Here is a 24,002-nt window from a genome sequence, read left to right as displayed (position 1 = left end):
TCTTAAAAATACTTGTCAGCTTCGAAAGAAGCTTAAAAAGTACACAAAATTCATTTTCCCTATTTTATCACAATTCCTAGGAATTCATAAGTTCGAAACGTGGTATGACTTTTTTTAGGTCAGGTTTAATATTTTTACTTCACAATGATTAGAACGGTTAAAGATTAAAAAAAAAAGCATGAGTGACCCTTTTTATGAAATTCAAAGTTCCCGAAGAAACTTATACCAAGCTTCCAAATTTCTTCGAAAAATGGCTGAATTTTCAACCTATTTTGCAATAATTTTTGTTGGTATATTTTATTTTTTATCAACGAGAAAATTTAATTATCGCCAACTTTTAAGGTTATTTCTTAAAGGTTTACCTACAAGCTTCTGTTTGCTATAAGATTGTTGAGAATTTATAAAAATGAAAAGCATTTTGGTACTCCACCTGGCATCGATTAGTGCTTGTTCTTGTGTCATGCTCAAAATTTTAGGGTGGTTCTCCTTTATAACTCATCAAAGCACTTCCTTGAATGTTATTGGCGAGTTTCAGGATAGCTGGTACACAGACAGTTTTTCACTGACACTTTATTTTTATCTATAAAAGTCAATGCAAACTGTACTTACGAGTTACGAGTTACAAAAAACAATTGAACGGAGTGCTATTAATTGGGCTCTCACGAAACTTACAAGAAATCGTTGAGAATGCTTTAAAAACTATGCAGATTATTTTTTGTTTAAACATCAACATTTCATTACATTTTTATAGTTACCTACAAGCGAAACAATGTCAGAATCAGATATTTCGGAATAAAAAATATAAAATACAATTTTCTCATAAAAATTAAAAAAACTGTTGTCAGTGATTGTAATTCTCAAGCGGTGTTTGAGGGATGAATGACCCCATAGATGTTAAAATCCCAATGATCAAATAAATAAATAAAAAAGGGGTTGTTACTTAGGATCATGCATGCTTTTTTCGTATAAATACTTCCTTGCTGTCTAACTCATAAAATATCAAATGAACGGTGAACTACTTTTAGCAGGAATGCGATGATCGAACCCGCATTCTATGTCCATAACCGCTGGTGACCGCATTCTGACGGCTTAGGCGACACGATTTCACGAGAGAGCCTTGGGGAGCGCGATTTCCATCCGGGTCCTTGCGATACAGCAAACTAAAAATGTATGACATTTTTTTAATCACTTTTGAAACGTTCAAAAATTACAAAATAATAGGTATACCTATTCTCCGAATTGTATTGGCGGAACTCCAATATTCGTACCGGAAGGGGATAGGGCACCCGCTTACTGTAGTTACTGCTTCTGAATCGTTTGCTGATTCCGTCCTCTTTGTTGCAAACGCAAGAAGGTAGTTCAAAGTTTCGCTGCAGTACGAAGGGCTGGGTGAATTCTTCTCCAAGCTTTTGGGCTCGAATTCGCTCGCGGATGTACTGAATTGCATGCCGCCACCAAAGACGTGCCCTGGAAGCTGCTTCCGATGGAATTGTTAGTTTGTCGTCGCTCAGGATGGAGAAGGTGTTCTCACTCCTAACGCCGGCGTATCGGGGGCACCATTCCTGATACGGGTCGAAAAACATAAACTTGTGCTCAACCGAAGACATTCGATGGTGGTGGCCTCTTTTGAGCGATGCTTGCGTCGGTGTGTTGAGTCTGCTGATTAGCGAGTCCATGTTACTTCCGCGACGTTTAAGACGACGCTTGCGACTCTCGAACTCCTGCGGTTCTTGCTCTTCCGATTTCTTTTCCTGTCGTTTAGTTATCTTGACATTGGTTCGTACTTCTTTTTCATTTCCGTCTCCGAAAATACCTCGAACTTCGGCTATTTTGATGAGATATTTAGAGTCCAGCCTTATGACCTCTTTTCGTTTGATCAAAGCCAAATAGACACCGTTTTCTACGAAATCCAGACAGTTATCTTTATTTTGACAGAAGTCAGGGAGTTCGGCCATTTCGAATTGATCACTCGGCGGTATCTCTATCTCATCTTCGGAGGGTTTTCTTGATTCGCCGTCGACTTCAGAATCCTGCTCACTTGGAGCAACTTCGGCTTTGGTCGTGTCTTGTCTCCCCATCATGAGTCTGTTTACGATTTGCGCACCGGCAGCCTCCGCTTGAGCAGCTAGCTCTCGCTCTTTGTGAACCTGAAAATGCATATCGTAGGCTCTTTGGTTCGTATATTCAATCACTTTCTGGACCATGACTTCGTTTTCGCTTTCTACAATTGAGTGCGTTTGGTAGAGAATAATCTGTATCTGTGGTCGGGACATACAGTGCTTCAACGTTTCTCGCTGTTCTGTCAAGACATTACAGATTCTTTGCCGACTAGCGTCCGTTTCTTCGGATTCAGATAAAATTTCAAGCATTGATAAATCTCCACCCCGACTGCAAATAAGATCTATAGGATCACTAACGGCTGAATAGGAGTTCGGGGGATTTGCAAATATCCCAACTGCCCGCTCGATCATTCCTGCACCGTGCGGAATATCCACGAAGTTCTCGGCATACAGCTTTACGTTGTTGGCTCCCAACTCCATCATGTATTCGCGATATTCTTCCAGTTTGCTTCCGCATCCAAAGGCGATGAAGTTGCGACACCTTCTACTGTTGGACAACATCGAGGCCAGGTAAGCCGTCGATCGAGGAGATGAAATGTGCGTTTGAATCACATCCCCGTACAGTTCGTATGATTCCAGCAAGTTTACGAAGATCGAGGGCCCAATAAGAAACGATCGATCCTGGATGATCATGTCGTGTCGATCTATTAACTCCGAGCGCACAAATTTTCTCCTGTCTTCCGGATAGATGTAGATGATCTGCGGGCAAAGCTTGTCCCATTTGTATTTGCCCATGGCCAGTGGAATGTACATTCGTTCCTTCGGATTAAACAGATTCATCAAACTGGTGTTGGAGATGATGGGCTGCTCAATCAACTCATACCCTAGCGATCGCAGACGCTGATCGGCTTGGGGTTTTGTTTTAATGCGGAACAAATTAATCCATCCGGTAACTATCGGGTTCGAAACTACTACCGCTACTTTATCGTCTTGAAGGTGGGCCGGAAGCAGGGTGGTCAAATCATAGGCACTGTTTTGAATTCTGATGCGCGTCAATGCAGCAGCGATTTTTACACTGTCCACTTCCAAGCATTGGTCAATTTCTGAAAATAAAAGTTAATTCAATAATGAGATTTTCTACTAACACTGAGTTCAAATAAATCAGAATCATACCGAACAGTTCCGCATCTTGAAAAAGAACCTGCTGAAGGATGATCTGTTCCGGCTCCCGTTTGAGGAACTTTCTGAGATACATGTCGTACAGGAGCAGCCACACTCGTGTAGTTTCGCCGTTAAGCTGAATATGAGGACAAAAACAATAACGGTTAATTTCTATGTAACATTTTATAAAAATAGTGAGTGTCAAAATAGAAACTATAGTTATTTGAAAATTCCTTGATCCGAAAATTAATAATCTACAAAAAAACGCAACTCACCTGAGGATGATTTTCGTAGAAATGAATGTTTTTTAAAGCCTGTTGTAAAACAAGTTTGACTGAAAATAAAAACCAAGAAAAAAAAATTGATTATAGGTATCTGTTTTATAAAAGTTATTTATCTACAAATATTATATTAATGCATAACATAAACTGCTTCAAAGCGCATCATTCATTTTTCTCTTCGTCCAATTCGAGGAAAATTTCAAAACATTCAACTGCATAAAACAGAAACGCTTCGACACTTCTTCAATCGACCTGCTTTTCTTTAGCTCATTTCACACGTGCTAAGTTTCGGTGAAAAGTTTTGCTTCTTTGTTTGATGGCTTGAAGATAGCATACATTCAATGTTGACGGTGATGATGATGGTGGGGTTAATACCGGAAGCCTCTTGGCACGCTTTCAATTTTCTTTACCACTTTATAACAGACGGGTGTCATGTTTTTTTCTACTTTAAAAAAACTTTAAATCAGTTTTTTTAATGTCTAAACTTGTTAGTTGATAGAAGAAAAAAAAACAAGTTCTTTGAAGATTTCAAGACTTACAAAAATGTAGTAAAAGAAAAATCTATTCGAGAGTGGCTCCAGAGAGTATCCAGTTTAAAAAAAAACTCTTCGTGAGAAAAACATTTTGCACTTAGGTTAAGCAAAATTAAATCATAATTTCGAATTTAACACAGTTTGAACTAACCAGAATAGAAATCAAAACTTTTGTATTCGAGTTTTAATTGTTCTATTAGAAAAAAGATTCGCTTAAAATAAGCATTGAGAAGCAATAATTAAGTCTTCATTTCTTCGAATTTTACCTTGAATACACTCTTCTTGCTTAACTTGCTGCTGTTCATCGAGCTAAAGAATTCCTTCAGATCTTACATAAATCAATTTTGCTTACCCGTCCATCACCGATTGGAATAGACCAATTGACTTTTTTTTTGATTTTTTTCACATAACTGGGAAAATCTTCATGTTTCGTAAACTTTTCAGGAAATTTCAAAAATATCTTTCCCATAATTTAAATGTAAGATATGTTAGCTAAACTTTCGTTATATGATTTTAACGGAATAACATAGTTACATTTTTCCATTCATAATCAAAGTCATTCGCAGTCTACTTAAAATTTATTTTAAGGTTTCTAGTTAGGGAGGTTTCGAATAAGGAAGGTTTTTACTTTGTTAAATTGTAACAACTAAAAACTTATCGGCGAGTCATCTGTTAATATGAAAATATTCAGACGTTTCAGGTAAAATTTAGCTTAAACAAATTTAATTACCTTTGTTCAATCTTTTATTTTTTAAAACAAATCATCATTTCCAAAAAACGTCTAAGATTATAAATATGTTCTCCTATGTTTTGCATGTAAAAAAAACAAATTTTCGGCAATGTTTTTTTTACATTCCTTCATTCCATAATTGTACCTGTGGTAGATAGGACCTGGAATTGGAAAATTATAGATAAAATTAGATAAAAATAAGATGTGTACCTTGCTTTAAACCAACCGAGCAATCTTCAACAGCAAATGGATGTGTTTTGTTTTGAAGATTGTTCGGTTGGTTGAAAGTAAGGTACGCATCTTATTTTTATCTAATTTTATCTATAATTTTCCAATTCCAGGTTCTATCTACCACAGTACCTACTCAATTCAAAAAATTTAAAATAAGGATTTTTTAAGACACATTTAACAAAAATAGAAAAAAAGTTTCTATACATGTCGGGTCCAGGACGGTTCAAGCTTTTAAAACCCCTCAGATTACCACCCAATTCCGGTTTTCGGGTCCGAAAAATAATTAATTTACAATTTCTTCTATTTCGCACTTTTCGCGACACCGAGTTACTTGCACGGTTCGTTGAGTACTGTCCTAGTCGGCACAACACTTGCGAACTAGCTGTACAAGAAAAAATCCAAAAGTTCATATACTCTTAACTACACTTGATCGATTTTTCTAGGGATGATCAATCCGAAAATCGGCCACCCTGACCATCATCCGGCCCGGATGATGTTACTCCTTGCTCATCAACTTCTTGGGAATCTTCACTAACTTCATCGTCGTCGTTCATCAGGAACCGCTTCATGTACTCAGCACATGTTGAAGTTCTGTTGGAGCCTTCATGAAAACCCACTCTCTCGACGTCGTATCTATGGTTTCTTTTTTTCTTTATCACGCGGTACGGACCCAGGAACTTCCTCGCGATTTGAGTTGTTGTTCGTGGCTTATGTTTTTTTGTAGTCACGGGCTCGCAAGGCTCGCAGCTAACCCCACTATCTCGCAGGAGGACCGTCGTGATGTTGCTGTTTTGGGTCCTGAACACCACCAGGACGTTGTTGCACTCCGCACGCCGCGCCTGACATGGAGAACAGACGCGTACGAAGCCCCCTGACTCAGTCTGCATGCGACCAAAGCATCCACCGGGGTTGGGTACCAGATCTCCGCTAAGGTTGCTCGCACCCCAGCTAGCACCACGGGGAGGTAGAGAATCGAAGTTGCAGACAAGAGGTGATATGACCACTACCCGAAGGTTGGGTGTATTGTGTCTCGAGTTGCACATTGTCTACCGTTCACTATATAGCAAGCCGCGATTTTAAGATGGCTACCAAATTGTGTACGATTAATCGCAACCAACGTCGTAATCTTCGCCTTCCTTCCGATTCTTGTCGTAATGTTTCTTCATCTGTTGCTGAGCTTTGAAATGTGTAATTTTGCCGCTTCCCTTTCTAGGCTTCTTGCATCATCAAAACATTGAACAAGTTCTTGCTCTACGATTTCTGCTAGCTTCACATCTTGACAAAAGCGCATGGTAGTTCCAACTGAAATGGGCTGCGGTTAATGCTACATTGGAATGTGTTGTTAATAAAACGCTGAAGGGGTGCTACATGGTGAAACCACTTCTCAGGATTCTCTATTGCCATTTTTGTTGAAGCAGGCACAATGATTCCGTTGATTCTCTCAACCGGCCCTTTACCGCGAGGGACACCCGTAGTTCCACGATCGGACACAATCCTAGCAGGATTCCCGAAAGTAATTTGTTGCAGCTCCTATTTACGCAAGACTTCATCCGTCATTGTGGATTTCACTGGATAAAGCCAGACAAATTTCGTAAAAGCGTCTACGACAACAAACAAGTAGCGATAGTATCTATGGTAAGTGGATAGAGGGAAATCTTCTTTGGGAATACAACTCTTGACCACTTTATCAAGTCTTGAATCTAAGTTGTCGATCCAATATTCACGAGAGAGCAGATCTTTCATTTTTCTGGCACCAAAATGACCCTGCTCGTGCGTCTGCCGAAGTACACTGCTCCGCATGCTCCCAGGAATCATCAAGAGTTTTGCTCCTTCATGTTGTCTGTAGAGGACCCCATGTTCCAGAAAATACTACCCGTAAGGTTCCGTTTCTAACAACTTTATGATTGCGTTCAGCTTTTCATCCGTTTTCTGGTTGCCTTTCACTTGCTCGATTACACTTTTTTCGATGAAATACACTGCCTGAGTTCGGCTCAAGCCCAAGCAACCAAAAGTCACATATTTACTTGAATGATGGCATTGAAAGTTACATATTGGCTGACAAAGAGAATCAACTGTCCAATTCCCTTTAGTGAGCTTTATGTGCTCATTAATGAACTTGTCCACGTGCCTCATCTGCATTCCATCCCAACCAACCCAACCAGCAATTCTTGGTGAAATATCTCGTTTTTCCATAGTCATCTTAAAAGCCACACAATCAGTGACTATTTTGAATGGAAATCCAAGTAAATACACCCGGAGCTTTTTGAGTGCAGATACAATCGCCAAGACTTCCAATTCATAGCTTGAGTAGTTTTTTTCAGCTAGTGACGTCTTCCGACTATAATAGTGGACGGGATGCAACTTATCATCTTCCACACTTCTTTGAAGCAGAATAGCGCCATACCCCTGTTTGCTAGCATCCGTGTGCAACTCTGTAACGGCCTGTGGGTAGTACAGAGCTAACGCTGGCCGAGAACATAATGCAGTTTTAAGTTCTTGGATCGCGGCTAACTGTTCGGGCCTCATAACGAACACAGCATCCTTTTTGAGCAGATCAGTTTAAGGTTTAGCAATTATCGAGTAACGTGCAATAAATTTCCGAAAGTAACCAGTCAATCCAAGAAAGCGCTGGATATCCTTGAAATTTTGAAGGTTTGGGAAGCTTGTAACTGCATGGATCTTAGTTTCAGAAGGTTTAATGGATCCTTCTTCCACATCATAACCCAAGTATTGGATGTTCTTTTTCAAAAATTGGCATTTATTCCACTTGATTTTTAGGCCGTTTTGTTCTCCCACCTTCAAAACTTTCTGCAATTTGGTAAAAGCTTCCTCTTCATCTTTGGCTGGTATCAAAAGGTCCTCTATATATACCACTACGGTTTTGTCCTCAATCGGTTCTCGAAATATATCGTGGATATAACGTTGGAACACCGTAGGTGATGTGCTTAAGAGGGGGGGGGAGGGTCTAACGGGTAGTAAAAAACACCATTTTCACGATTTTTTTCTAGAGCTATCGTTCAAACAAATGTATTCAATTTTTTTGCATTATACAAAGCATTGTTAAAAGAACATTTAGTAATTTTTTCGTACAAAAATATTGAAAAATGAACCGGTGACGGAGCACTTTCGAGGATCCCTTTTAGAAAACAGGATTTGCGGTGGACACTGTATCTCAGCACAGAATCATCTGAAGTCAAAAAATCAGAGCAAAAATTTTTTAATAGATGTGTTTCTGGACCCCAACGTTTTTATTTAACTTAAAACAATTTTTATGAAATTTTTGTTGTTGCTTTTTTCTTCCATCGGAACATGAAAAAATCCGTTCTCAAGATCCAGCGTCGTGAAAACATTTGCTTCCTGAAGATCATCTAGGAAGGCTTAGATCAATGGCAGAGGGAATTGATCACGCACGACAACTTTGTTAAGACGTCTATAATCCACGCAAAGCCTTCTAGAACTGTCTTTTTTATACGCAAGCACTATCGGTGAACTAAAGTCGGAGGTACTTGGCTGAATGATGCCTTCTTTCAGCCACTGATTTATTTGTTTTTGGACTATTTCTTTTTCGAGTGGTGCTAGACGTCGAGGCAACTGCTGAATGGGGGTTTCATCTCTCAGCACAATTTTATGCTGCACTCTGGTTTCCTTTTTGTACTCAGGGCAATAACCATCAACCAACTGCTTGACTTTTTCTCGCAAAACGCAATCCACAATATGAACTTAGAGATCATCGGTGTTCAATGATGATGAGATACGATGAACAAACTGTTCGTCATTGGGGAAGAATTTGGAGCCACTCACTGACACACTCACGTCACCATGCAGAAGGAGGTTACGCCAGAGCTGAATCTTCATGTCGAAATCATCATTGCTGAGTACACTAAACTTCAGGATCATCACTGTTCCGTCAATATCCACTTGCAGCATACAGGTTCCCTTAGTCCATACGGGTCCACTTATAGTCTTGAGTTCTTGTTTTTCACTGTGGTTGAGCTGTGATCCCATTTCTTCAAGAAAGTCTTACCGCACTATGGAAACAGCTGCACCACAGTCGAAGAACGCCTCGATTTGGATCGAGTTCACGATTATGGTTAAATAAGTTCCATTTTTAACTACCGATTTATCGCCGCACGAATTCACTTCATTTTTCTTTGGGCAATCCCTCATTAAATGCCCCGGAAGTTTGCAATAATAACACACTTTCGGTTCTCCAGGACGTGTAGCAAACGAGCCAGTAACCCTCCCTTGTTTCTTCGCTGACGGACTCCGATTGGAGCTTTTTACGATTGCGCAACTCTTCATGAACAACTGCACTATTTTCAACGCAATCGAATTCATGGATAAGAAAACTTTTCAATGCTTCCCAATTCGTAACGTGACGGACCGTATTCAATGACGACATCGCGAAACCGGTTAACTTTTTCTTTGCCACCACATACTTCCGAAGCTCCGACAAACCGATGCAGTCTGCCATTTCTTCGAAGTCGAGGATCCATTTCCGTAGAGAATAGTAATCTGTGCCAGAAAATTCATTGAATGCAGACTCAACTTCTGCGACTGTGAGCCTCGCAGCTTCATACGGTGCATTGTTTACAAATTGCATCGGCATCAATTGGCCCAGAAGCACTTTCATTCCAAAGGCACTGGTTCTCACTTCTAATTCTTTCTCCATGATCACTTGGTGTCAAGCTAGGTTGTGTTCGCGGATGACGTTGCGGGGTACTCAAACCGGTAGGCGTATGCGCACGCAAACGCAAATCTTCAATTACACCGTGTAGCCGATATTCTTCATGCGTAAATCACTAATTTCATTTCTGATCTCTTGCAGCTGGTGGGTCATATTTGCAAGAGAAGTGTTAGAGAAGTTTGGCTGATCTATGAGACGAGCGAAATCTTCACCATTTGGACTCCACCGTGGAAGAGGGTATTGCGGAGAACCAGGAGGTCCGTTGAACCCAAACTTGTAAATAGTAGTTGTGATAATCGAACGGGTTGCCACACAAACCGATATCACACTTTATAAAGCTGAACTAAGATCACTTTTTACTGCAATTGCTGTTGCCACAAATCAGTAATTCTTACAATGACACTGACTATAAAGTTTTCTCACGTTCAGATTAAACTGTTCTGCAAAAAAAATCAACTTTTCTAGTTGGTCGTTCTTTTGCTGTTCATACTCAACTTATTGCGGAAAGAAAGTTCTGATGGGTCACGAGGTAGCCGGACGAGCCCCCAAATTTGTCGAGTCCAGGACGGTTCAAGCCTTTAAAACTCCTCAGATGGCCACCCAATTCCGGTTTTCGGGTCCGAAAAATAATTAAGACGGCGACAAGATTACAATTTCTTCTATTTCGCAATTTTCGCGACACCGAGTTACTACTGCACGGTTCGTTGAAACACATCCTAGTCAAATAGCATTGCTGAATTATTGACGTGAGAAGATTTTTCAGAAGAAATATACATACATATGTTTAGATGGTACAAGACAAAAAAGTTATTATATAAGCAATAACTACATAAAATTACACCCCGGCTATTGCTTTTTATCAGTCTAGATAAAAGTCCTGCCATCTTTGAACCGGTAATAGGTACCGTGAAATGTTAGAGTGGCTCCAGAGTCATATCTCTAGAGCCACTTCTAATTTAAAAGTATTTTCCTTAAAAATCTAAACAATTACAATGATTCACAGTATCTGAATCTTATACTTATTTGTAGTTACCGATCATTTTCCCAAGAATATTTTGGCCAGGCCATGGCTCTTCTTGCATTCATTAGACGCTTGTACATTTTGTTTAAGTTTGGGGAACAATTTTCGAACAAAAAAAATTACTGACACTAAAATAAGCATTATCTTGTACCTAAAAACATTATTCATTCAAAACTATTTAGGTACATATGTCGTTTTGAAAAAGTCCCTGTGCCGAACTTCTAAAAGAAACGCCATCTTAAGTCCTTCTGTGATTTAATGACTCGTTCGTTGTATGTAAAATGAAATGAGACCTGCATCAGGTGTTACAATGATTAGGTACATTGTTGCAATTTCCCAGCTTATAAGCCAAACGGCAATCAAAACAAAGTTTCTTCTCCCCACCTCCAGCCACTGAAACGAAAGTGACAAAGAAGAAGGGAGGATTGATTTCCCATTCAGAAAAACACCGTTTTGAGCAACCACACGAAACGTCCGTGGGCCATTTATAGCTCAACAGGTGCGTGCGGTTGAAACTTATGAAGTGCGGTAGTTCCGTTTTTATTGGCAGGTGAAAATGCTTCCTTTTGGTCTTTTCTACTTTTGAAAACGCTCACATATACAGACTGATACTCTATTAGAGGCCCGAAGTCTGTTGCGTGTCTGGAGATCTTGATTGAACATCGTCTGGCTGCAGGCAATTCGTTTTACGAGAAAAACTTTCCTTATTGGCGTATTTATGCTGGAGCAAACTGCATCTACGATATTTACCTATTGAACTTATTCGAATTAGGGCCGAAACTTTTTGATTGATCATTTAAAGTTATGCATTCTTGTTCGATTTGAAGGACTCCAGTAGAGCGATGAAATTGTGTCTGTTAGAATCAGAGGTTTAATTTCAAATTGTGTATTTTCGTTTTTTGCGTTTCGCTTAGAATTTGGTAACTCTAGACAGAAAGCAGACCGTCTGAAAGTGTCGTAAATCGTAGGGAACCGTGTGTACATATTAGCATATCGTGCTGTGGCGTGTATCACCCAAACAGAAAATCTAATTCCAATGTTCGATTCCTTAAAACTGCTCCGTTGACATTGAACGAATCCGGCCAAATCCATAAACAACCCCGGAATCCTAACCTACGCGTTCAACTTACACCGGAAAACGTCGTATATCATGGAGAAGACTTTCCGCATTTCCAGCTCATCGTTGAAGGTAACGCCGAGGGGTGGCCTCCGGAGCAGCTTTCCAGCCCGGGCAATGTCCTCCAGGCGCCACTGGTTGTACTCGTCGATGTTGCAGAAATCGATCGGATCGTCCAGGTAGCAGCGCCGGCGTTTGCGTCGGATGGCCGCCAAATCGGCTCCCGGTGCGGGCGATGCGAACGGTGACATTTCGTCCACCGATTTCGCCTTCGATTCCCAGGCGATGGTTTCCTTGAGGTCCAAGGACGTTTTGTGTGTTCTGGAAGAGATGGAAGAAGAAAACTCGTTCTTATAGAATACAGTTAAAAAATGTTGGAATAATAGCTATGGTAAGCGTATAGAGAAGGTCAAATGTTTAAGAATCACAGTGGCTCCAGAGACATATTTCAGGAGTCACTTATTACTATACGGGAACTCAAAGGATTCATCACTGGTGAATTATTTAACGGATAAATGTGTATGGACCTGGTGCCATGTGCTTAACTCCCGAAATAACAGCAATATTTATCAAGCAACAGTACCATTATTGGTAAAATTAATCTGCTTTTGTATTTATATGTGAGTGCAATTGTTCGAGAATTATTAGTTTTCGATGCCAAAGTAGCTAGATTTCAAAAGGTTTTACATATGCTGGTGACTATACAGTTATCGCGTCCAGAATATTCAATTAACGATTGTTCGGATTAGGTTTTAAATTAAGGTAAAGTACTTTCTTTTTTTTATTACGCCTTTTCAGTTTTGTAAGGCTAATGAATATAAAAAAAACGTTATTTAATAATTCGGCAAGATTATTTCACGGTAACTGAGCTGTTTTTTTTTCTTACCATAACATGAACTTGGTGAAGCACAGAAGAATTAAAACAGGGTTTATAATGAGCAATCAAAACACTTGTCAAAAGTGTCTCCCAACCTTATCCTTTATTCCGCTCTTCTAATCCAGATTATTTGCTAGGAGGCAGGGGTAGCCTCGGTGCTATTTAAAGCAAAAAATTATTTCTTTTATCTCTTTGTCTTTTTACTACCTACAACAGTGAGCGAAACAAGAATAGCACCACTATGTGATTTGCTTGTAAAAATATGAATGATTGAATATTACAAATTTTTTTTTCCACAGTTTGTTCTGAATTTCTTAACGGATAAATCAAGCATAAGTTTACTTTATTTGGATGTAGCAATTGGCGTTGAGGACCAAAAATGTGAAAATAAGGGGTGCGAAATAAGAATAGCACCACTTTAGTTTTTCAACAAAAAACAAGATTATTTTTAAAAATTTACTGTGTAAAAGTGAATAATAATACTTCTACGAATTATTTGAATAGATAACTGCATTTTAGCAGTTTTCCAGAATTCCAAAGGTTTTCTAAGTTACTAAAAGGAGGTTTTAAGAGATGCTCCTCTAGCGTTAAGGAATTTGAAATTTGAGCTATAAAACTTTATCAAACTGTTTGATTTCTTCATTAACATTCATAAGTATGATGAAAAATGATAAAAAATAGATTTGAGGCTGAGTTTGAATCCAAAAAGCAGGTTGGAGTTCAATAATACTAATGTTTTTTTAATAGTCAAACACTATTTCTCTAGTTTTAAGTCATAGATGGCAGCACTATCTTGCCATTTAACCAAATTCATGCCCATTTTCGAATATCCGGGATTAATTAAGGTGTGCTGGATGGTTTTGGTCAAGAAATAAGTACATGGTACCGTGTGAATGCCTTGGAAATTCTAAGATCACTAAATCAAATAAAAAAAATAGAATTGCATCAAGGTCACTAAAAGTGATTTTTTTTTGACCGATTATTAGAATAAAGTAATACTTTGCGATGGAACTTGATGGACCAGGCGGCTAGCAGTATTATTGGTATGATTTGCAATTGAATCGGAAGTTGAGATGAGCAGGAATTTTGGCGGTTGTACATTTTTGTGCTGGTGATTCTTTTGCAAATCCGGAAAAGCTTTCTGCAGCGTGAACTTCCACAAAACTGTGATGGGAAAATACCTCAAAATGATGAATATGGGCCTAAATAAACCTGGAAAATCAATATTGGAAAAAGTGTGGTTTACTGAACAAAATCAAAGTTTTTGATTTCCATCCTTTTTTTCTGATTCAAAATAAATTCCGAATGTTTGTTTCATCATTTCACGTCATTTTAATGAAGAAAGTAAGTAGTTTAGTAAAGAATTGCAGCTTAAATATCCAATTCCTTAACGCTAGAGGAGCATCTTTTGAAACCCCCTTTTAAAACCTTTGAAAACCTTTCGAATTCTTGAAAACTCCTTAAAATGCAGTTATCTATTCAAATAATTCGTAGAAGTATTACACAGTAAATTTTTAAAAATAATCTTGTTTTTGTTGAAAATCTCAAGTGGGCTTTTCTCATTTCGCACCCCTTTTTACACATTTTTGGTCCTCAACACCAATTGCTACGTCTAAAAAAAGTAAACTTATGCTTGATTTATCCGTTAAACATTCAGAACAAACTGTGGAGAAAATTTTCGCAATTTTCAATCATTCATATTTTGACAAGCAAAACACATAGTGGTGCTGTTTTTATTTCGCTCACTGTATATAAGATTTTGCATGATTTTTTTCAAAGCTTAAGACACCCTGCACACAAAATAATTTTCACTTTAAAAAAGAAGTGACATCTGTAGTAAATTCTCGCCATACGTAATTCATTTGAATTTTAAGTGATGGGTCAAGTGAATTCACTTAAGTGACCGGTCAAGTGAATTACACTATGACGTTCGAGTGAAATTTATTTGAATTTCTAAGTAAGTTTCTAGTTAATTATCTCTCGCGTTTTTAAATAAAAGAACATTTATAGAACACCACTTCGATTTCAAATACTTACATTACGCTTTCGCCATTAATTTATTCATTGGAAAATTCCATCGTAATCCCACGGCAGATCGGTTACTGCGGATAGTGCGACTTCTAAATCTTCCCTGCTGCAAACCAGAAAATCTGTCCAGTTCAACCCACAAACTGAAACATGATAACATCTTTAAATAACTTTTTCTTACATCACGTTTAACACAAATTACCGCCAAAATCGCCTAGTAAAGAACTGGGAAAATCCAAATCCAGCATGAGCTTTAAACGCTGCTCTTTAACATTTTTTCTCACTTCAAATTCAAGTAACGACTTGAGTGAATGTGGATGCATTCACTTGAAATTTAAGTGACTGCCAAGTGAAATGTAAATGTCGCACTTGAATGGAAGAAAATTACTGGATCCTTGTTTTGAAGTGAAAAATCATGTGTATTTTAAGAGTGAATTTGGGTTCAGTGTGATTAAAAGAGCGCCGATGTGGTCCAGCGAATAAAGGGTGTCCACGATGAAATTGCCACACACAAAGTTTATTCGCAAAATTCGAGTTTTCATCCGATTGCCATCAAATTTTCAGGGATTAAAAAATAACATTAAACTTCATTTTACCATTTTATTCGTATTTTATTTACAGTCCACACGCAAATACTCGCACCTTGGTCTTAACCCCGGCCATAAGATTCTGCACAACCTGTGAATCAACCGTTTTTTGCATGAAAACCCATATTTTCTTCAGTTCCTCGACTGTCTTCACTACCTTAAGTCGTTTAAGAAGGTGCTGCTTCTCGATGGGCGGAGCTCCGGAGTGTTGGGAGGGTTGAATAATTTCGGCACGAAATTGATCTTATTGTCCGCATACCACTTCAGCACGTCCTTGGAGTAGTGGCATGAGGCCAAATCCGGCCAGAGGATTGTTGGGACGTTGTGGGCCTTCAGGAGAGGTAGCAGCCAGCAGCCGCTTCTGGAGGCACTCTTTCATGTCCGTTCATCGTGTCCTGCACGCTCATTTTTTTATTAACCATTTATGGTTAACTAATAACCATTTTATGGTTTTTGCTTGAAAACTGCCAATTTGGTTATATTTTAACAATAAATTCAAGAGAAATTCTAACCATCATGGCAGTTCTCAAGAAATAACCAAAATGTGGTTAAAAATTGCCTCTTGAATTGAAAGGAACAACTGGCATTTTCATTTCGCCGCCATTTTCCTAATCACCTTTTAAGTAGCTGGATGATTCTGTTTTTAAAAGTAGAAATAATCGAATTCAAGTTCATTTTCCTCAAAAAGAAATACTGAAAAGATAGTGGTCCGATCCGGAAATAAATAGAAAGGTAAGTTTTTTTTGCATTGCCCTTAAATACTTTGATTATTGAATTGCTGCCGGAATATCTTCGATTTATGTGGGAAGTCTCATCCTTTGGGCGGATGTCTTCATATCAACTTACGGTTCCCAGCAGCAGTGTCTTGTCACGATACCTTCCGGCAGTTATTCTATAAATTAATTCGATTTACTAATGGAAATGGAACCAATAGTTCCTACCAAATGATTTTCCGGATGTTTACTTTGACTATGGAATTGTTTGTTTGCAGGATGCTCAGCCAGGATCTTGACAAGAGGAATGACGAATGGCGGAAACAAATCGGTGTCAATTGTATCCTAAACGGGTCACTCGACCATAGCGGCTTTCGAATCAAGCGGATTTCGGAACAGCAGTACAGGAGACTGCTAGGGCGGATTTTCTGTCAACAGTTTGTTGGTTGGCTGGTTGGCTGTAGTCGGTACTTTAGCCACAGAGAACTTTAGCTTACAAGGCCAGGTTGAAAGTTAAGGTTTTGGCCGTAACTGCCAGCTAGCTCAACCGGTACTTACGTGCTCTCAGGGTCGCTCCTTAGCGATCTCGGGGAGGACGGGAACGACCAAGCTTATTTTAACGAGGTGGAAGCAATCAATCATCCAAGACATGTATATGGCTCATTTTAAGTATAGAAAACGATCACAAATTACGAGACATTTTACATTTTAAAGACTTGCCAGATTTTCGGGGTACCATGGGGAAACTTCCTCCTTCCGCTAGCTAGATGGCCTCGGGGCTCGTTGGTGCACGATGCCTCGCTGATTAGATGATCCCGGGGTATTGGTGCTCAGGATTCCTTCCGTGAATGGGGGGCTGACAACACCCGGTTTCTTTCTGCCTTTCTGAGCCGAGCAATTTTGTTGACAAAATTGAATCGATCCAACAGGGTTGGGACCAGAGCCAATATACAAAAAGGGGCGATGTGGTCCGTCCTGGTCCGAAAATTACACCATGTGGGTTGGTGACAGAGGTGTATTTCGGATCGTTCAGGAACCCGTTTGGCGGGGTTCTTCGTGGTGCGGTCGGGATCTAAAATCCGACAGAGCGCTTGGAATCAACGGAGCGCCCTTCGGAACGGTTGGGGAGATTTTTATAGCTTTCCGACTCCCTATACTTCGGCACTCTTGGCCGGACACTTCGCACTTCTAAAAAAACTCACGAATCACAACTTGATTCTTTTCCACGATGTGAGTCGCTTCCTATTCCCGACAACAGTGACCGAGTCGGCACTTCAGCCCATCAAAAAACCCCTCCTATCTTTTTCGGACGATTTCTCTCTCCGCTTGGCTCTCTTGCGTTACACCAGTTCCGGTGAAAAGTGGTCTAAACGGCTGTAGTCGAAGGGTGGCATAGTTGAGACTGGCATAAACCTCGGCATTCCCAAACCCGAAACAATTCCAATAAATGCAAAAGTAGGGAAATTTTATGTACATGGTAAATGAGCCAAACCAAGTAATCAACAAACTAATAAACTACTAGAGTAACGCGATCAAAACATGTATGAAATAATATGAATTGTTCCGATTTTTTTTTTAAACAGGATTGAATCGGTAACAAGGTAGCTACTCTCAGGGCTACACAATTTCATTTGCAGCAAGATCCTAAAGCCGTTACGTGATTCTAATAATGTGCATTATCCAGGATTAGACCAGGCATTAAATAAGCTCTACCTGGCAGCAGCAGCAGCAACTGCCACATTGATGATTTTGCCTAAAACTATTTCTACCTTCCGGACAAATTTCATATCCGTTGTTACAGAATAACGGTATGTCAAAGTTAATTTGTTGCTTGTCCATTAGTGGGTTCATCGGAAACTCTACGGAGTGGTTTGTGTCCACTAACAGGCGTGAAGGCGGATGGACCAGATTTCAGCAGGTAGCAGGCAGGTATTCGAAGATTTTCACTCGGGTTTCTCACAAATGGTTTCTCAATTGATCTCCTTTTTCTTACAGATTTCCTGATTGGATAAATTCTAAACCGAAAAATTCTGTTTCGTGATGTCGGATGGTTCGGGTATCCCGACACACAATTCTGGAAACAATTTCTCGAAACACAGACTTTGTCTGGGAAAAAATGAGATTAAAAATATATTAAAAACATATTTCCATTCATTTAATTGGCCCGAAGTTAGATCTGGAATTAGAAAAATCTCTAAGGATGATTTCCTTTCTTAAATTGTGAAAAAACTTAAAATAACCTTTCACCCGTTCCTCCTTCGCTTTGCTTTGCGGTTAAAAATTAACCATTTCCCTCTTCTCCGCATAAATTTCTTGCGGTTAAAAAGTAACCATATTTCCACTTCTCAAGAGACGTCAAAAAATGACTTCTATGGAAAAGTCATAAAATCACTTAACGCGGAAAGGTGTGAAAATGGTTACTTTTGAACGATAATTGGTTAAAGAATTTCGATCGTGTGGGTCACGAAAGTTGCACTCCGCTTTCCGCACGTGCAGATAGCTTGCCAAACCAGGAATTTATTCGCAAATTTGGACATCTTCTGAGTGCGGACATGCTCCGGAACGCTGAACTTATCCTTGGCCATGAAAAAAAAGGTTACCGGACATCTGTTTGAAGTCGGCCTTTACATATGTTTCTTCGTCCATTATGCAGCATTCAACTTTCGTCAGCATGTTGAGGTATAACTTCCTGCCACGGGTTTTGACTTGTTCTGCTTCTCGTCGCGATTAGGGGCCTTTTGTACCTTGAACGTTCGAAGCCCAGCCTTAGTTTTGGCCTTCTGGACAAAACTTCGGCTAAGGTGCAGCTTCCCGAACGGAGGCGTTCGAGTTGCGGTTGAGGCCCCCACTACGCGTTCGTGATTTTTGGTGTTGTACGGAATACTTTTTCTTTCACTTCTGGGCTTCCGATCGATGGTCAATCGTTTCTAGAACCGCTTAATAACTCGCGACACCGTGGAATTCGCGAGTCCCAACGTTTTAGTTATGGCACTATGCAAGAGATCCTTGTTCTCGTGATGAATGCGCAAGATTTTATCACGCACGAGCTGTTCTTTCGACTCCATTTCCGCGAGTTTTGATCACAGAACTTGCAGGATGTAAACAATGCACTATAAACTAAATCCACCCAAATTTTCATTAAATTCTACCTAACGGTTAAAAAATTAGAGCATTTTCATTGTGTGGCAATTTCATCGTGGGCACCCTTTAAGCTGGCGCGAGTCTGGTTTTGATATGCCAGCCGTACTGGGTTCGATTCCCGGTATCGGCAACAAAACTTTTGGGTTCGAATCCCATAAGTGGCCGACAGGTAAGATGTGTTTTCTCATATAACTGACTATATAATAAGAACGTTGAATCATTTGCCAGTTGGCCAGGTATACACACGGATGTCGGAATACTTGTAAGTAAACTGGCCCACCTGATTGATTCTTCCAAAATAATAACTACATCATATAACTACATCAACTCAATACATTCATCCATAACAGTTCATACGAAGCCATGGGGTCCGGGTATACTGTACGTGTTGCATTGGAGATTTGTCGAACTTAGTAATCTAAAGAATGCATGTGAGCACATACTTATGCAGAAACTGCGGTGAATCCGTGCACCCATGGTGAATAACCAACATACATACTTACATGCATACATACATATATGTTTTTCGAAATTATCGACGTTTTTCGGTGAGTTTTAATAATAATAAAACAGATTTACCAGTTGTCCATACGTTTCGAGCTACTCTGGCACTCGCTCCTCCTCAGTGGACACTAAAATTATATTTTACTTTTAAACATTAAACTTTAAATCTAAATTTTTAATTTTAACTTACAATTGACTGGCCATCGTCTGAACTATTTTGATTTTGGACAGTTTGTTTTGTTTTGCGTTTACATTTGTTTGTCAGTGTCTGTGTCAATTTTGCGATTATGGGGTCGTAAGCGGTCTTAAAGTTTAACGAGTCTCTCTGCCTATTAACGACATTATCGTCACCTCTCAATTTTATGTAAAATGTTTCGGCAGTTATTCTAGCATTGTATCCAGTAACTCTTTCCAATATTTTGGTATTTTCAAAGTCAAAAATGTGCCCAGTTTCTAGACAGTGCTGTGCTAGACCTGTACTTATTTGTTTTGTGGATACATTTGTCTTATGTTGCTTCAAACGTTTTTCTAAAAACTGGCTCGTTTCTCCTACATATGATTTACTACATCCTCCACATGTTATTTCGTAAACAACATTTATGTTTTTGTTCTTTGGAATCTTGTCCTTCGTTTTTGTGAAAGTCATATTTTTGATCTTGTTTAATGGCTAAAAAGCGACGTTGATATCAAATTGTTTTAAGTATCTGGACAATTTTTCTCCCAAACCAGCACAGTACGGAATGGTTACAAAATTATTCATACTCTTACTGGACACGCTTAAGCTATTGTATAATTTGTGTGTTCGTTCTTTAATTACATTTCTTACAAGATGTGAGGGGTAGTTATTAATTTTTAAAAAGTTTTTAACTGTATTGAGTGTTTTTTCCCTGTATCTTGTGTGAGTTAGCCTAATTGCTCTGTCCACCAATGCGATTATTGTATTTTTTTTATGTGAAAAAGGGCTAACGGAGTTAAAATCTAAATATCTACCTTTCTCATCTTTGGGGAACCATTCCGTTGATATCGTGTTCGTTTCTCGGCGTAAAATTGTATCCAAGAATTTGATTTCACCATTCACCTCGTGTTCGATTGTAAACTGCAGCCTTTGATGAAACCCATTGAATGTACGGACGATTTCGTGTTGTTCATCACTCTTTGCAGCAACCAAGCAGTCGTCCACATACCGCTTGAAGAACACCGGTGAGATACCCTTCGTTTGAAGTTCAACGAGTGCTGCCTGTTCAATCCGTTCCAGAGCGATAGATGACACAACCGGACTCAATGGGGAGCCCATCGGAACACCAAACTTCTGCTGACGAAATGCGGAGTGTCGTTCTTCCCCCAGAGACGGTTCTTTTCTCCCTGGACGTCGTCTCACTGTTCACGAACGTGCCAGTTGATTTCGCTTTGGAATCAATTGCGTTACGTTGGGATGATTTAGAACCGCACACAAAAATCCAAAAAGATGATTTCCTGAATTTGTTAAAACTAGTGTTGGAATCTACTTTTTTCCAATATTGTGGGAAATTTTACTCACAGAAGTTTGGTGTTCCGATGGGCTCCCCATTGAGTCCGGTTGTGTCATCTATCGCTCTGGAACGGATTGAACAGGCAGCACTCGTTGAACTTCAAACGAAGGGTATCTCACCGGTGTTCTTCAAGCGGTATGTGGACGACTGCTTGGTTGCTGCAAAGAGTGATGAACAACACGAAATCGTCCGTACATTCAATGGGTTTCATCAAAGGCTGCAGTTTACAATCGAACACGAGGTGAATGGTGAAATCAAATTCTTGGATACAATTTTACGCCGAGAAACGAACACGATATCAACGGAATGGTTCCCCAAAGATGAGAAAGGTAGATATTTAGATTTTAACTCCGTTAGCCCTTTTTCACATAAAAAAAATACAATAATCGCATTGGTGGACAGAGCAATTAGGCTAACTCACACAAGATACAGGGAAAAAACACTCAATACAGTTAAAAACTTTTTAAAAATTAATAACTACCCCTCACATCTTGTAAGAAATGTAATTAAAGAACGAACACACAAATTATACAATAGCTTAAGCGTGTCCAGTAAGAGTATGAATAATTTTTTAACCATTCCGTACTGTGCTGGTTTGGGAGAAAAATTGTCCAGATACTTAAAACAATTTGATATCAACGTCGCTTTTCAGCCATTAAACAAAGTCAAAAATATGATTTTCACAAAAACCAAGGACAAGATTCCAAAGAACAAAAACATAAATGTTGTTTACGAAATAACATGTGGAGGATGTAGTAAATCATATGTAGGAGAAACGAGCCAGTTTTTAGAAAAACGTTTGAAGCAACATAAGACAAATGTATCCACAAAACAAATAAGTACAGGTCTAGCACAGCACTGTCTAGAAACTGGGCACATTTTTGATTTTGAAAATACCAAAATATTGGAAAGAGTTACTGGATACAATGCTAGAATAACTGCCGAAACATTTTACATAAAATTGAGAGGTGACGATAATGTCGTTAATAGGCAGAGAGACTCGTTAAACTTTAAGACCGCTTACGACCCCATAATCGCAAAATTGACACAGACACTGACAAACAAATGTAAACGCAAAACAAAACAAACTGTCCAAAATCAAAATAGTTCAGACGATGGCCAGTCAATTGTAACTTAAAATTAAAAATTTAGATTAAAAGTTTAATGTTTAAAAGTAAAATATAATTTTAGTGTCCACTGAGGAGGAGCGAATGCCAGAGTAGCTCGAAACGTATGGACAACTGGTAAATCTGTTTTATTATTATTAAAACTCACCGAAAAACGTCGATAATTTCGAAAAACAAACAATCGCGGTGATAAATCCAAAACTCATACATACATATAGACATACAGCTTAAGACAACCTGATTCATTTTTATTTTTCTATTGATTGACAAGGTGAAATATGTTTATTATAAATAATTATAAAGTCCAGATTCTTGAGTTGAGTAAGTGTGGCTCCAGAGAGTAAGAATTTTGTGATAATCAAACATAGATTGGAAATATTTGAATTTTTTTTCGCTTGGTTTACAAAACATTCCAAAACCAATCCGACTTGTTTGTTTTAGTGATTGTTGAAAATTTAAAATAGTACAACCCAGCAAAGATTTTTCTAAATAGGTTAAACTATAAAAAAAACTAGCTCACTCGGTGCATATCGGAAATAAAGCATAGAATTCTGAGGGAGGTACACAGCTACACTCTTGAACAAATCAATTCAGGATGGATTCGACAAGGAATTGTGTCATATCACCAGGAATCATCCGTAGTTGTAACAACGAGTTCCTTTGCTGTTAACCGCAATGGCATGCAAAACAGCTGTTAGATGAGCCCTGGGAAATGATATCAAATGATTATCGCGTTTCTAGTGCCTTACTATACGAGCTCTTGTCGTTGGGCTTTCTCGTAGCCCAATTCCTATAGTTGGTATCGTTAACCCTCACTCTTTTTTTAGTTCAGGACACTCTAAGGTGCTTGTAATATATCAAACAGCTGTTTTCTTTACTTGGCCTTATTTTACCTTATCGAGCTCAAACGAGTACATAACTGATGGGAGTGGGTGCTTTCAGAACACTCCTTTTCTTATTTCTTTCTAACGAAAAAAGCTGCTACACCTTTTCTTTCCCTTTATAGTGATAGGTATCCTTAACCTTGACGGATGTGAAGAAAGCAAACTTTATGCGAAGAATCGACTTTTTTTTCCTCCTTGTGCCCTTTCCATCAATAGATATCTGTCGGCTGAAGCGCGTTGAAGGTGATCCAATAAAAAATGTCATGCTAACTGTGAATGAGGTGATTGTTTTCACGGCATCAATAAAACATCGACCATCGGATTTTGTGATGGATTTTCTTTTTCTATCACGGTTTGCAATTTTTCCAAATCCGATGAACTGCGATTGAAGACGGTCTATCACGCTCTTTCAAAGCTAATCGTTAGCATGTTATTGAAGAATTTTTTTTTGGTCCCCGTAAGGCGGAGTATTTCTAACATGAAAGTTCACCATATTATAAACTTATCTGAAAATTTAAATTAAGAGATCTAAAACTGAAATCTGAAATCTGAATCAGAAATATGAAATCGGAATCTGAAATCTGAATCTGAAATCTGAAATCGGAATCTGAAATCTGAATCTGAAATCTGAATCTGAAACCTGAATGTGCGAGTCTGGTGTTGGTATGCCAGGCGTACTAGGTTCGATTCCCGGTATCGGCAAGAAAAATATTTTTCGCAATTGTAGCAAAGTTTCTCGTTGGGAAAATAGAAAGATTTTTGATAAGCAGTTCGGCAATAGATTAAATGTG

General features: G+C 38.9%; 1 protein-coding gene across 1 annotated transcript in view; it reads right to left on the bottom strand.

The window, feature by feature from the left end:
• Window positions 1–935: 935 nt before the first annotated feature.
• Window positions 936–24,002, bottom strand: part of LOC129744438 (uncharacterized) — a 35,248-nt gene continuing 12,181 nt past the window's right edge. Inside the window, exons 2-6 of the mRNA XM_055736954.1 lie at window positions 11,835–12,142; window positions 3,497–3,555; window positions 3,234–3,357; window positions 1,228–3,163; window positions 936–1,160 (exon numbers count right to left, since the gene is read on the bottom strand). Of these exons, the coding sequence (XP_055592929.1) occupies window positions 1,022–1,160; window positions 1,228–3,163; window positions 3,234–3,357; window positions 3,497–3,555; window positions 11,835–12,142 (2,566 nt within the window). The 3' untranslated portion in view covers window positions 936–1,021. The remainder of the gene's footprint in view (window positions 1,161–1,227; window positions 3,164–3,233; window positions 3,358–3,496; window positions 3,556–11,834; window positions 12,143–24,002) is intronic.

The sequence above is a fragment of the Uranotaenia lowii genome, chromosome 2 (assembly GCF_029784155.1).
Source record: "Uranotaenia lowii strain MFRU-FL chromosome 2, ASM2978415v1, whole genome shotgun sequence".
NCBI lineage: Eukaryota > Metazoa > Arthropoda > Insecta > Diptera > Culicidae > Uranotaenia > Uranotaenia lowii.
The sequence above is the reverse complement of the archived record's forward strand: the minus strand, read 5'-3'. Positions and strand labels throughout refer to the sequence as shown.